The following is a 14,951-nucleotide window of genomic DNA, read 5'->3' as shown; positions in this document are numbered from 1 at the left end:
CTGGCTGAGAATGTCCTCTTTGTAAGGAGAAATACGAACGTTGGGAGTAAAATGCCAACAGCGACTTACTTTCAAGGTTCCACGACACACAGAGGAATGTACCTGCCATATCAAGGAGTGGGTCTGTAGCCAATCACTGTAACGTTCTTTTCAATTTTTGTGTTTGGGATTTGAGCGCCCCAATACCACCTACCTACCTACCCTTTACATGGAATTAAATATTCTAATTCAAGATGTCTGTTTTGGGACCACCACATTTCAACTATCCATATTTAAAATCACAAGGCCGGCTGGGCGCGGTGGCTCACACCTGTAATCCCAGCACTTTGGAAGGCCGAGGCGGGTGGATCACAAGGTCAGGAGATCAAGACCATGGTGAAACCCCGTCTCTACTAAAAAAATACAAAAATTAGCCGGGCGTGGTGGCGGGCGCCTGTAGTCCCAGCTACTGAGGAGGCTGAGGCAGGAGAATGGCATGAACCCAGGAGGCGGAGCTTGCAGTGAGCCGATATCGCGCCACTGCACTCCAGCCTGGGCGACAGAGCAAGACTCCATCTCAACTAAAAAAAAAAAAAAAAAAAAAAATCACAAGGCCAGAGTCACATCAGTGCTCAAAGGCAGCAAAAATCCTATTTCAAGCTCAACTATTTTAGAAGAATGGACGGCAGTAGTTACCTCTAAGAATGGCAATGAATGGGTGATCGGGTAATGGGCATGCTGGGAGAGTTTCTGATAAACCAGGGGTCTGCTAACTACTGGCCAGAGAGTAAATATGTCACGCTTCGTGGATTGCATATGGCCGCCTCACACTTTTGTATTTTGTAATGTGTGTGCACTGCCAGTTCAAAAAATAAAAACCAGCTGGGTGCAGTGGCCCATGTCTGTAATCCCAGCACTTTGGGAGGCTGAGATGGGAGGATTGCTTGAGGCCAGGAGTTCAAGACCAGCCTGGGCAGTATAGCAAGACCACAACTCTACAAAAAAATCAAAAAATTAGCCAGGTGTGTGTGGTGGTGGTGCACACCTATAAGTCCCAGTGACTCAGAAGGCTGACATAGGAGGATCATTTGAGCCCAGGAGGTAAAAGCTGCAGTGAGTTGTGATCATGCCACTGCACTCCAGCCTGTGCAAGAGCGAGATTCTGTCTCTCCAAAAAAATAAAAAAGAAAAAAAAAGCCCAAGTCATAGTGTTCCTCAAAGTAATTCCTACAGCCTTTCCTCTCCAATACTTTGGATAACAGAGTGCCACGTGAGTACCGTACATAACCTGAGATGTCTTTTTTTTTTTTTTTTTTTTTTTTTGAGACGGAATCTCGCTCTGTCTCCCAGGCTGGAGTGCAGTGGCCGGATCTCAGCTCACTACAAGCTCCACCTCCCGGGTTTACGCCATTCTCCTGCCTCAGCCTCCCGAGTAGCTGGGACTACAGGCACCCGCCACCTCACCCGGCTAGTGTGTTTTATTTTTTAGTAGAGATGGGGTTTCACCGGGTTAGCCAGGATGGTCTCGATCTCCTGACCTCGTGATCCGCCCGTCTCGGCCTCCCAAAGTGCTGGGATTACAGGCTTGAGCCACCACGCCTGGCCAAGATATCTTGACTCATTGTCTTGCCAGTGTGATCCAGCCACTCTCGCCCTAACTCCTCACTGACCACAGCTCTGTGTGGTTAATGAGAGGTAGAGCTTGTGGCCATTCCGATTCAACCACACGTATCCACATCAGAGTTGGAAAATTCCAACCAGTGGGCTAATTAGCAAGCTGGTATGCCACATGTTAATGTTCTGATCAGGCTGGTGACCACTTATTATCAACTCCTGGAACAGGATTACCCAGCTAGCGCTCAGAAGGTTGTTTCTCCAAGCTGGCTTTGGGAACTGTGCACCCAGGAGGGAGGTGCCATTCTTAGTCACTCAAATCACCCAGTGAATCAACATGCAGTTTCAGCTGACCAGAGCGGAGGCCAATGCATGTGGTCAACACACATAAATAGAGTGGAGGAAAACTGCTTTCATGCTTTGCTGTACTATAAGGTCCCACTGAATTACCTCATTTATGGCCTCTCCACTCTACCCCTGACCTGAAGTTCTTGGAATGGAGACCTCTGATGTTTCACACTGTTATTTTTAATCACCTTACAGACAAAGTATCAGTTTTTGTTTGTTTTTGAGATGGAGTCTTGCTCTGTTGCCCAGGGCTGGAGTGCAGTGGCACGATCTCGGTTCACTACAATCTATCTCCGGGTTCATGCGATTCTCCTGCCTCAACCTCCCAAGTAGCTGGGATAAAAGACCCGTGCCACCATGCCCGGCTAAGTTTTAAATTTTTAGTAGAGACAGGGTTTCACCATGTTAGCCAGGCTGGTCTTGAACTCCTGGGCTCAAGCAGTCCGCCCACCTCAGCCTCCCAAAGTTCACAGGTGTGAGCCACCGCACCCACCTAATGAGAACTTTCTTAACCTTACTCTGCTTCTGCCATTCAACTTCAACTGTTTAGGTTCACCCCTTTCCAACTACTCATTTGTGTGATACTGTATTTTTTTCAAATACTTCAAGTGAAACAACGTATCAGAACAGGCCAGGTGCAGTGGCTTATATCTGTACTCCTAGTGCTCTGGGAGGCTGAGGCAGGATCACGTGAGCCCAGGAGTTTGAGGCTTCAGTGAGCTATGATAGAACTGCTGCCCTCTAGCCTGTGAGGCAGAGCCCAGCGGGACCCTGTCTTAAGAAAACACTTACCACAACAGACTGGACACCTAAGCAGAGTACATGTCTTAGCTCCCAAGAGATCTGCAAAACAGTAAAACAAAGCTACTCTTGCACCTGTAATAGGACATGATGCCGAAGGAACAAGGATGAAATAGTGGCAATTTTCAGGGGATCTACCTTCCTCCTTCTTCAGTGACCGTTAGAGCAAGCTTGACTGTTCCGATCTTGTCCATATCTGTGCCAAAAGTTTGTCAAAAATTTCGTTTTGTTTTGCTCTCGGTAACTGCCACACTAAAAGTGCTTGGTCAGCCATGTGCCATGGCTTATGCCTGTAATCCCAGCACTTTGGGAGGCCGAGGTGGGCAGATCACCTGAGGTCAGAAGTTCAAGACCAGCCTGACCAACATGGAGAAACCCCGTCTCTCCTAAAAAATACAAAATTAGCCGGGCGTGGTGGCACATGCCTGTAATCCCAGCTACTTGGGAGGCTGAGGCAGAATTGCTTGAACCCGGGAGGTGGAGGCTGCGGTGAGCCAAGATGGCGCCATTGCACTCCAGCCTGGGCAACAAGAGTGCGACTCCATCTCAAAATAAATAAATACAAAATAAAATAAAATAAAAAATAAAATAAAAGTGCTTGGTCAATGTGTGCTGAAGAGTTGGTTGCTGCCGCTCAGCCTAGTTTCTTATGGTCTCCTAGCAGTGTGAAAGCAGGTTGGCGTGAGCAGGCCAAACTCCGGTAGGCAGATGTGAGTTATCAGTGAGTTACCCACGGGACCTCAGGTACAGCTGTCACTCCTAATTTCACAGCCATACACTGGCAGTGTCACCCAGTTCTGGGTGACAAATGAGCCAACACAAGTGAATTCATTGGGTATATGCCAAAAGCCTATTCCCAGTGTGTTATCATTCCTGAAATGTGAATTGATGTCTCAGAAAATTAAGAAGCTTGGCCGGGTGCAGTGGCTCACACCTTTAATCTCAGCACTTTGGGAGGCCAAGGCAGGCGGATCACTTGAGGTCAGGAGTTTGAGACCAGCCTGGCCAACACAGTGAAACCCGGTCTCTACTAAAAATACAAAAATTAGCCAGGCATGGTGGTGGGGTCCTGTAATCCCAGCTACTCAGAGGGCTGAGACACAAGAATAGCTTGAACCTGGAGCTTGAGCCTGGTGGAGTGAGCTGAGATCGTGCCACTGCACCCCAGCCTGGATGACAGTGAGATTCTGTCACACCCCCCAAAAAAATTAAAAGCTATGATCCAGTTATTTAAACCTACAACCACACCCACACCCACACCCACCCAGGCTAAGAAGTCTGAATAATTTGCCTAGGAATCAAAAGGGGCCATAATTCTGGGAGGATCACCTGAGCCCAAGAGTTCGAGCCCAACCTAGGCAATATGGCCAGACCCCGTCTGTTTTTTGTTTTGTTTTGTTGTTTAAAAAAAAGGCAGGGTTGGAGGGTGCCATCAAACTCAGGTCTGTATTTCTCCCCAGTGGTACCCCAGAAAGGCCCTCAGAGATCCAGTTGAACAGGCTCATTTAATGTGAGAAAAATGGAGGCCCAAAAGATGCAATGGATTGGTTTTGTTTTGTTTTTTTTAACAGAGATAGGGTATCAATATGTTGTCCAGGCTGGTCTCAAACTCCTGGCCTCAAGTGATCCTCCCCCCTCGGCCTCCCAAAGTGCTGGATTACAGGTGTGAGCCACTGCTCCCACCCTAAAAGGTGCAATTTTTTTTTTTTTTTTGAGACGGAGTCTCACTCTGTCGCTAGGCTCGAAGGCAGTGGTGCAATCTTGGCTCACTGCAACTTCCACTTCTTGGGCTCAAGCGATTCTCCTGCCACTGCGCCCGGCCTGGTGCCATGGTTTTTTAAGTCCCCAAACCCAAATCTGATTCCTGGTTGGAGGCGCTTTCCAGTATATACTGTCTTTTCCCTTTTTCCCGCCAACCCAACTTCATTCGTTGGGCTGGGGAGGGAAGAGAACACCAACATCGGATCCAACCTTCAAAAGCAAAGGACAGCCGAACTGACACAATGAAGCTAAGGAACACTGGCGTCAGATCTGTAAGTTTATTTGCTCAATGTACGACAGCTACATAATGACTCACATTCATGATATTCCATCACTGAGGAAACTGCTAAAGATGGTCCGTGTGTGAAATAATTCCCTAGAGAAACACGGAGCTGGAAAAATAATCACTGATTAGACCTTAAAAATAGTTCACCGCATAACATGACAAAAAGCACAAAGGCTCATTCAGAGAACATATTCGTTGTTCTCCGACACTGTAATAGTTATAATTTCACCATGACAAACACCAGACATTAAGATTAAGCTAACACTGGTGTTTCTTTTGCTCCCCCCCTTTTTAAAAACAAAATATATAACTGCATGTCACTATAGCAACATCCAAAACAGATCAATTTGTTACAATCACTATTTGGTAGAGCAAACTTTACCCCCAAAAGGAAAAATTAAATTAAAAAAAAAAAGAAAAAAAAAAACCTTTAAAAAATTTGAAGACTTAATTTTTTTGTCATAGGAATACATAACACCTACAGTATAAGTTAATCAATTTCAAGCTACTGTATAGAAATACAACACTAGCATGCACAATATTGTATCAATAGAGTAATGGAGGAGTAATCATTTCACTGGAGAGACAGTATCATAGGCAAGTGCATTTCTTTAAAAATAAAGAAAAGAAAAACCATTCAAAGCTGCTTAAATATCAAGTCTCCCATTCCCTCTCCGTTTTTAGCCCTCAGGTGTGATTTTTATCTTGCATTATTCTAAAAAGCAGCCAGAGCCAAAGCTGAAATTTAAAGGAAAAATAGGTTTTGTAATTCCAGTAAATCATTTCCAAATGCTACAAGGAAAAACGCAACACTGCTCACTGGACATGAAGATAAATTAGGGAAAGCCCCACCAACCCCGCCCCCCACTCCGTTTTCCTCCCATGGCAATGACTTTAGGCGCCTGTAAGAGGCACAAAAGCAGCAAAGCTTCTTCTACCACTTCTTCTGGTAGGCTTCAGTTAACTGGGACTTTTGCTCTAGCGTGAGGAGGGGGCCTTCTAAGGAAAGTCATGCTGGGTAAACTGTGCAATGTTACAGAGCACATTGAGTCTGTGGTCATCATGGTTCTTCTATCTTCACTGTCACCTGTATCCTGTTACACATACTCAGCTCCTAATTGTAAGCTCAATTTTGGTATTAGCAAAAGCAACTGTCAGTTTTTCCTCAATTACTCACACTTTTTCTTGCCTAAATAAAATAAACAAAGAAAACAAGTGTGGTGTCATCACACATCTCGGGAGTTCCTCTTGTCACTGACTTTACTTAAAAAAAAAAAAAAAAAAAAAAAAAGAATGCACATGCGGGCCACGTTCACAGATAGACAGATTCACCCAAAATGAGAATGAGGGCCTTAAGGCTGCTGAAAACAAATGGGTGGAAATAGCAATGTTGTTTCCGTCAATTCTAAATGTGCACTGGCTGCGCAAGACAAGCCAATCTCCAATTTCTATGCTTTTTTTCATTAAAAAGAAAAACTATCTCGAGAGGAAAAAGTTCTGGTCAAATAGTTCAGTGTTTGTTATCGGGTAACAGTTTTTTATCTTCCTACAACAATTACTTGGGGAAGGAGTGTCTTCGGGGAGGAAAAACCGAAACACTGACAAGGCTCCCGAAATTGGACAGAATGGTTAAGGATATAGAGCTCTTCCTTTTGGGTTTTTCTACCAGTAGGCTTCTAGCACCTGAATTTTCACACACTGCACCACAGACCTTCTCCAAACGCCTCTCCAACCCCATAGCTTCTCCACCCAGCTGCGTCCGCCGGCACGAGGCGCAGTGGGAAACGCCCCAGTGCAGAGTGGGCGACGGCAGTGTGATCCCTGAGGAGGGAGCTGCGGCAGCTTCGGAAGCGGGATGTTCTCTGAAAATACCAACACGATCCATGACATACAGACCTGAATTTTCTCTATTTTTGTGGCGTTTCACGTTTCTCTCAAGAGGATTAATAATTTTGGTGGTGGATTTACGTTAAGAGGAAAGAAGGACCGAAAAAAAAAAAAAAAAATCCCACAGCCACCTGCCGAGCACCTATGAACCAAAACCTGAAGTCACTTTCATTCTCCTCATCTAGCCTAGGAGACCAATCAACAGCAAAACCAACCTGGATAAGGCTGAATAAGGATGTTAAAGCCCAAACAACTAGCAAAGGAAAAGTACACAATCAATGGCTTGGTGTTACATATGGCTGTAATGTAGAAATACTGTAAACTGCAATTTAGTGTTAATACTGTCAACTAATCAGAGACTTCGGAAAACTGGCAAGGCCTAAACCGTAAGGACGAATGAGACCTCAGGTTCTAAGTCTGTCAGTCTGGGATTTACACTGTTCCATGTCTGTAGGCTACACCCTGGAAAACATGCAGAGCCAAGACAGATGAGATAGAAAGTACCCAAAACGAGACACGAGAGCGTATGTACATAAAAATCCTTACTGGAACCACAGAACTTACTGAATGAGGGCCATTCCTCTTTAAGTTTTCTTTTCATCTGAAAACCCTATTACCTAGCAATAAGTTAAATTAGAGACAGACAGCTCCACTTGCATGAATCTACAGAACAGTCCAGACGCCAGTGTGAGGCTGCTATTCCAATACCAGCACAGCTAGCCTGACTTTCCACTAGTGGTATTTTGGCAAAAATGTCAAAGAGGCGATCAAAGACAGGACAGGTCGTGGGTTTCTCCCTGGGAAGGTCATCCCTCCCTTTCCCTCCCCCACCCGACCCCCAACTCATGGGAAAAAAATAAAGACTGCAGTAGTAGCATCCGCGTGCGCTGCCAGTCCCCCTGGGGCCTTAATTGTTGCCTTCGCCGCCGTCGTCGTCCTGCTGGTCGCTCGTCCAGAGCGTGAGGTTATCGCGGAGGAGCTGCATGATGAGCGTGGAGTCCTTGTAGGAGTCCTCGTTGAGGGTGTCGAGCTCGGCGATGGCGTCATCGAACGCGGTCTTGGCCAAGTGGCACGCTTGCTCCGGGGCGTTCTGGATCTCGTAGTAGAAGACAGAGTAGTTAAGAGCCAGGCCTAATCGGATGGGGTGGGTGGGTTGCATGTGCTCTTTGCTGATCTCGTGGGCTTCGCTGTAGGCCTTCTCAGAGGACTCCACCACCGTCGCCCTTTTCTCTCCAGTGGCCACTTCGGCCAGGTAGCGGTAGTAGTCCCCTTTCATCTTCAGGTAGAACACTTTGCTCTCGTACTGGGTCTCGCTGCAATTCTTGATCAGGTAGTTATCCAGCAGGCTCAGCACATCCTGGCACACCGCCTCCAACTCCTTCTCTATCTTCTCCCGGTACGCACGGACCATCTCTATCTTCTTCTCGTTGCCGTCCGCAGATGTCTTCTGCTCAATGCTACTGATGACCCTCCAGGAAGAGCGGCGTGCCCCCACAACGTTCTTGTAGGCCACAGAGAGAAGGTTTCGTTCCTCATTCGACAGTGGCTCATTCAGCTCTGTCACCTGTCAGGAGGAAAGAACAGAGTTGTTATGGTACAGAAGGTGTCCACTAGGTTAACTGTATCTTTGAGACACTAGAACAGAGCTCTGTTGAGTAACATGATGAACAGAAGGAAATTACGTTGCGTGGGCTGGGGGAAGGAGGCTGGAGGTGGAGCACACACAAGGCAGGGAAAAGTGCGGCTGGATCAATGGATCAATGGTGTCTGAACCCCGGCTTCCTCCCCAGAAAAGGACGCAGGATTATCACGTGTGTTCCACAAAACATTGTCAAGTCTAGGCCTTAGATGAGAGACTGCGAGTACAGATGGTCTAACTCCGCGGTTTTTTAGGAAAACAGACTGACAAATTCCTCCTAATCCTGCCCTGTCTAGTAAACTTCAGTCCCATCCCTTCTGGATGAGAAAATACTGAGTCAACTTCAAGCTGACTTCTGAGAAACATGGAGGCCTTTCTGATCATACGCACGTGAATTCTAAACCTCAGTGAGTCCAAATAAGGGGCCTGGGATTGAGTCCGATCGCTGTGATACTTCAGCAACCCAGGGAACATGTATTTGTGGCAGTGGGAGTGTCTGACTGAATACAACTTTACAACGAGCAATACAAAAGAAAAAGGCAAGCGCAGCGCCTCTGAGCTGAGCTGGGCAACAGGAATCAATGCTTCTCCCAAGATGACCATTTCTCAAGGCTCCTGCCCTCATCACTCCCAAAATTAATCACCTTCAGAAAACTAAAGTGGCATCTCCAACCAATGTTGTACATTTTTATGACTACAAATAACTGCTTATAATAAAAAAATTCAGCCAATAATACTAAATTTATTTACCTGGTTTCTATAGTATCAGAGTCATACACTATTGCATTATTTGTCAATCATGTGAAATACATTATTACTATTTTTTTTTTTTTTTGAGACGGAGTCTGGCTCTGTCGCCCAGGCTGGAGTACAGTGGCCGGATCTCAGCTCACTGCAAGCTCCGCCTCCCGGGTTCACGCCATTCTCCTGCCTCAGCCTCCCGCGTAGCTGGGACTACAGGTGCCCGCCACCTCGCCCGGCTAATTTTTTTTTTTTTTTTTTTTGTATTTTTTAGTAGAGACGGGGTTTCACTGGGTTATCCAGGATGGTTTCGATCTCCTGACCTCATGATCCGCCCATCTCGGCCTCCCAAAGTGCTGGGATTACAGGCTTGAGCCACCGTGCCCGGCCAATTACTATTATTATTGTATTTGAGACAGGGTCTCATTCTATCACCCAGCCTGGAGTGCAGCGACGGGATCACAGCTCACCGCAGCCTCAACCTCCCCAGGCTCAGATGATTCTCCCACCTCTGCCTACCCAGGAGCTGGGACTACCAGCATATGCCAACTGGCTGGGGATAGGGCAAAGAGAGGAGAGAAGAAAAGTGGTTACTCCCTGTCCCCTGTGTAGATCACCACAGCATCTGCATAACATTATATGACATACAGAGATGACAGGTAGGGAGCTAGAATCCCAAAAGATCTACTAAACCAAGCTTATCCAACCTGCGGCCCACGGACTGTATGCAGCCCAGGATGGCTTTGAGTGCAGCCCAAGACAAATTTGTAAACTTTTTTTTTTTTTTTTTTTTGAGACGGAGTCTCGCTCTGCCGCCCAGGCTGGAGTGCAGTGGCCGGATCTCAGCTCACTGCAAGCTCCGCCTCCCGGGTTTACGCCATTCTCCTGCCTCAGCCTCCCGAGTAGCTGGGACTACAGGCGCCCGCCATCTCGCCCGGCTAGTTTTTTGTATTTTTTAGTAGAGACGGGGTTTCACCGTGTTAGCCAGGATGGTCTCGATCTCCTGACCTCGTGATCCGCCCATCTCGGCCTCCCAAAGTGCTGGGATTACAGGCTTGAGCCACCGCGCCCGGCCGTAAACTTTCTTAAAACATTGTGATTTTTTTTTTGCAATTTTTTTTTAAGCTCATCAACTCTCATTAGTGTTAGTGTATTTTATGTGTGGCCCAAGGGAATGTGGCCCAGGGAAACCAAAAGACTGGACACCCCTGTACTAAACTCCTGGGGCATGGAGGAACTGAACTACCAGACTTTTTTTCTATGTTTGAATCATTATGTTCAGTGTATTGGCACATTCCTGTAATCCCAGTGCTTTGAGACACCAGGTGGGGAGGACTGCTTGAGGCCAGGAGTTCAAGACCAGCCTGGCCAACATAACAAGGCTCCATCTCAAAAAACTTTTTGTTTAAATTATAAATGGGGGGTATGCTTGGCAAAACCGGTTACAGTCACTACTTCAAGCAGCATCTACTCAGAGATAATTTAAATCAAAACATAAACCAAATCATCTTATTAGTTTATGGCAGGCGGTTCATCTTCTGAATGAACTCATCAGCCAGTGCTGTATGCTCCAATATTCTCCAATATTGTTTTCAAGTCAACCTTTTCCTAGACATTACTGATGCTCTGTTTAACGCTGGAGAACAACGTTACTCCTACCAGCCGTGCCCTCGGTGAACCAGACTCAAAAGAGGGGAAGAATAGGGGGTTGGCACTACTTGAGTTCAGAGCAGAAGGAACCAGGAAAGAGATGCTTTGCTCCACCACCTCCTGTGCCCTGGCCTTCTGCAAACATTCCTGCATGAATAAACATAGGCACCTCATGTCTCATTGTGCACTGACTATCTGTCATCTAGCAGACCGCTGTCAGTCATGCTGAATTCTGATGATGCGTCCACAAATAACTGGAAGATTGGGCTTTTCCCACTTTCATCATTTGCTAAGCAATCATGGGGACAAGCCGCTTCATTTCTCTGGACTTTGGTTTTCTTATCTGCAAAACGGGGATTTCTGTCCTCTTTCATAAGGTAATATACAGGTATATCAGACAAATAAGAAAGTCTTTCTTTTTTCTTTTTCTTTTCGAGACATGGTCGGACTCTGTTTCCCAGGCTGAAGTGCAGAGGCATGATCACAGCTCACTGCAGCCTCAAACTACTGGGCTCAAGCAACCCTCCCACCTCAATCTCCAGAGTAGCTGGGACTACAGGTGTGAGCCACCATGCATGGCTGATTTTTTTTTTTTTTTTTTTTTTTTTTTGAGACAGAGTTTCAAAAAGACCTCGTCTCACTCTGTCACCCAGGCTGGAGTGCAATGGCACCATCTCGGCTCACTGCAACCTCACCCAGAGTTCAAGCGATTCTCCTGCCTCAGCCTCCCGAGTAGCTGGGATTACAGGCGTGTGCCACCATGCCTAGCTAATTTTTGTGTTTTTCTGTAGAGACAAGGTCCTGCTTGTTGGCCAGGTTGCTCTTAAACTCCTGGCCTCAAGTGATCCACCCACCTTAGCCCCCCAAAGTGTTAGGATTACAGGTGTGAGCCACTGCATCCAGCCATTTTAAAATTTTTAGTAGAGACAAGGTCTCACTATGTTGCCCAGGCTGGTCTCAAAACCCTTAGTTCAAGTGATCCTCCCACCTTGGCCGCTCAGAGTGCTGGGATTACGGGTGACAGCCATTGTGCCCAGCAGAGTCTTCTTGAAAAAGTAAAATGCTACAGAAATGTGAGGAACTACTTTTAAGAATACCCTGAATAATTTTCCTTCTGGTTCTCACTACAGGGGATGTCTACATTTCTTAACGATCTTCCTGTTATCGAGTGTCTCTTCTCCGTTTCATCCTCTTCTCTATTTTAAGTGGAAACTGCCTTAGCTGCCTCACATCCCTTCCTTTCCATAAACCCTAGTTCCATATAGCCTGAAAAAAAAAACTGCCCAGACTTGGCTTTGGAAGGAGCCGAGCCCTCGGGTGCTGCTGCCACCGGGCTCTGGCATACTTTCCTGAGTGTGCGGATGCCGAAGACAAACCGTCCCGCAGCGCAGGCCTCATGACTGCCTCCAGTGCAAGGGGAGGCCAGCGTGCCGAAGGCCACAGAGATCAAGTTCTGGCCTTTCCCCTAAATCATGCTGTCCTTATTTCAAGGGCCAGGAGCTATTTAAAGCTCAAATTACCTCACCAGTCCTGGGGGGGCTCCTCCTGCCGCAAATGAAGTCTCCCTGCAGAGCCCAGAGTGGCAATCTGTACTTATGTAAAGTCTGTCTAGCTGTCCCCAGACAAATTGGAACAAGGAGATTACGACGAAATGCCAGTATCACCTTTGGATGCAGTAGCTCGACCACATTTGGAGCACGCCCAGATGTTCTCTGCCAGTGAAAAACTAAGTTAGAGGGGAAACCCTTCAGCTCTAAAAAGTCTAAAGAATGGCTGTTCTGAACACCTTAAACCAGAATTTTTAAAAATCCTTTATCCTTTAGATCAAAATTACTTGCATGAGAATTAATGTTATTTTTAAATTAAAATAAGAGATCCCCACCATACTAGTTTTAAAGGTCAAAAGATAACCTCTTAAGATAACAGAAGTTATTTTAATAGTGTCTAAAAAGATTTAATCAATACAGAATGACAGAATGACTATTCAAAAGTGGGACGATACAGGATCCGTATCATTTGGGAAGGGAGGTAACATTTTTCAAAACAGTCATTAAATTTGTTGTTGTTTAAACAGAGACAGGGTCTCACTCTGTTGCCCTGGCTGGAGTATAGTGGTGCAATCATGGCTCACTGCACCCATGCCACAAACTCCTGATCCTCAGCCTCCAGAGAAGCTGGGACTACAGGCATCTACCAACACGCCAGCAAATTTTTTATTTTTTTTGCAGGGGCCAGGGTCACCGTATGTTGTCCAGGCTGGTCTCGAACTCCTGAGCACAAGTGATCCTCCAGCCTTGGCCTCCCAAAGTTCTGAGATTACAAACGTGAGCCATCCTGCCTAACCTTCTTCTTCTTTAAAAAATAAAAAAATAAAAAAAGAAATAGGGTCTCACTCTGTTGCCGAGGCTGGAGAGAAATGGTGTGATAACAGCTCATTGCAGCCTCAACTTCTTGGGCTCAGGTGATCCTCCCACCTCTGCCTCCCACCACGCCCTGGTTAATAAATTGTTTCTACGAATGGGACACTTGTAAACATGGTCCCCAAAATTTACTGTCATGGCTGTTGGAATGTAGGTTTTGGTTTTTATTCCCCAGAGTTTTATGTTCTGCTTAAAAACAAAATTAAAATTTCTGCCTTCTCTACTACTACAAGCTCAAGTTCAAATTTCTTTTGGTGACTTAAAAGATGTTAAAGATAGCTGTAGGTAAAATGGTTAGAAAAATCTATGTTATTCTCATCAACAGTTTAAAAAGTAGAACTCCCCAAATCCCAGCTGCTAAGGAATCAGATATTAATTAGTGTCAACTATTTTCCCCTAAGAGTTGATGATGAGAGAAACCTTTTCTACCTAAGATTAGCAACTCTTGAAATTCTTGGAAAGCTGCTTAGATGACTTTCTGACCTTAAGTCATGGAGCATCAGGTCATTCACAATTTCCTTATCTAACAAGAACCTTACATTGTAATGGTAGGGACCAGGCATAGCCGCTCACCTCTGTAATCCCAGCACTTTGGGAGGCCGAGGTGGGTGGATCACTTGAGGTCAGTAGCTTGAGACCAGCCTGGCCAACATGGCGAAACCCCGTCTCTACTAAAAATACAAAAATGAACCAGGTGTGGTGTGCATGCCTGTAATCCCAGCTACTTGGGAGGCTGAGGCAGGGGAATCACTTGAACCTGAGAGGCGGAGGTTACAGTGAGCCAAAATGGAGTCACTTCACTGCAGTCTGGGCACCAGAGTGATCTGTCCCCTGCCCCCAAAAAGTTATGAATGCAATTCTGCATTTTTAATCTTCTTAAATAACTCCTGGGGGCTCAAGCAATCAATCCTCCTGCCTCAAACTGGAACTACAGGCATGTACCACCTCACCCAACACATTGATTTAATAAAACTGAAAATCTCTACAAAGAACTGAAGTTCACATCCAAAAACTAATCAAGGAGAGATGAACAGGCAGAGCACACAGGACTTTCAGGGCAATGAAACTACACTGTGTGATATTCAGATGGTGGCTACACGCCTCTACATACTTGTCCAAATCCACAGAATGTAGAACACCAAGAGTGAGCTTTACTGTAAACTGTGGACCTTAGGCGATAATGATGATACATTCATTAATTAGTTTAAGTGTACCCCTCTGGTGGGGGCTGCTGAGGGAGAAAGGCTGCGCTTGTGTGGGGGCAGGGGGTATATGGGAACTCCACTCAATTTTGCTGTGAACCCAAAACTGCTCTAAGAAAGTCTGTTGTTTTCCCCCCAAGACAGAGTTTCACTCTGTCACCCAGGCTGGAGCGTGATGGCTCGATCTTGGCTCATTGCATCCTCTACTCCCGGGTTCAAGTGATTCTCGTGCCTCAGTCTCCCAAGTACAGCTACTTGGATTACAGGCACCCACCACCACGCCCAGCTAAATTTTTGTATTTTTAGTAGAGACAGGGTTTCATCACGTTGGCCAGGCTAGTCTCGAACTCCTGACCTCAGGTGATCCACCCGCCTTGGCCTCCTAAGTGCTGGGGTTACAGGCGTGAGACACCATGCCCAGCCTTTTTTTTTTTTTTTTTTAACCTAGCAGGTGCTAGGTATGAGACTTGGTTCCATCTTACATTTTCTGTCCTCCTAGAATTTGAGAATATTGTCACCTGAAAGGGCCAAGGGGCCATGAAAAAGAGAAATGCAGTGAGTGCTAAATAGAAACAGAAAGAATGAGACGACCAAGTGCAGGATGTGCGCTGATGTCCATGTTA

General features: G+C 46.1%; 1 protein-coding gene across 1 annotated transcript in view; it reads right to left on the bottom strand.

Annotated features, from left to right (window-relative positions):
- Positions 1–4,748: 4,748 nt before the first annotated feature.
- The window catches only part of YWHAG (tyrosine 3-monooxygenase/tryptophan 5-monooxygenase activation protein gamma), a 32,463-nt gene continuing 22,260 nt past the window's right edge, over positions 4,749–14,951 (bottom strand). The window contains 1 exon segment of the mRNA NM_001194436.3: positions 4,749–8,240. Within this exon segment, the coding sequence (NP_001181365.1) occupies positions 7,584–8,240 (657 nt within the window). The 3' untranslated portion in view covers positions 4,749–7,583.

This window comes from Macaca mulatta, chromosome 3, assembly GCF_049350105.2.
Source record: "Macaca mulatta isolate MMU2019108-1 chromosome 3, T2T-MMU8v2.0, whole genome shotgun sequence".
Lineage (NCBI taxonomy): Eukaryota > Metazoa > Chordata > Mammalia > Primates > Cercopithecidae > Macaca > Macaca mulatta.
This window is presented reverse-complemented; position numbering and strand designations above follow the sequence as displayed.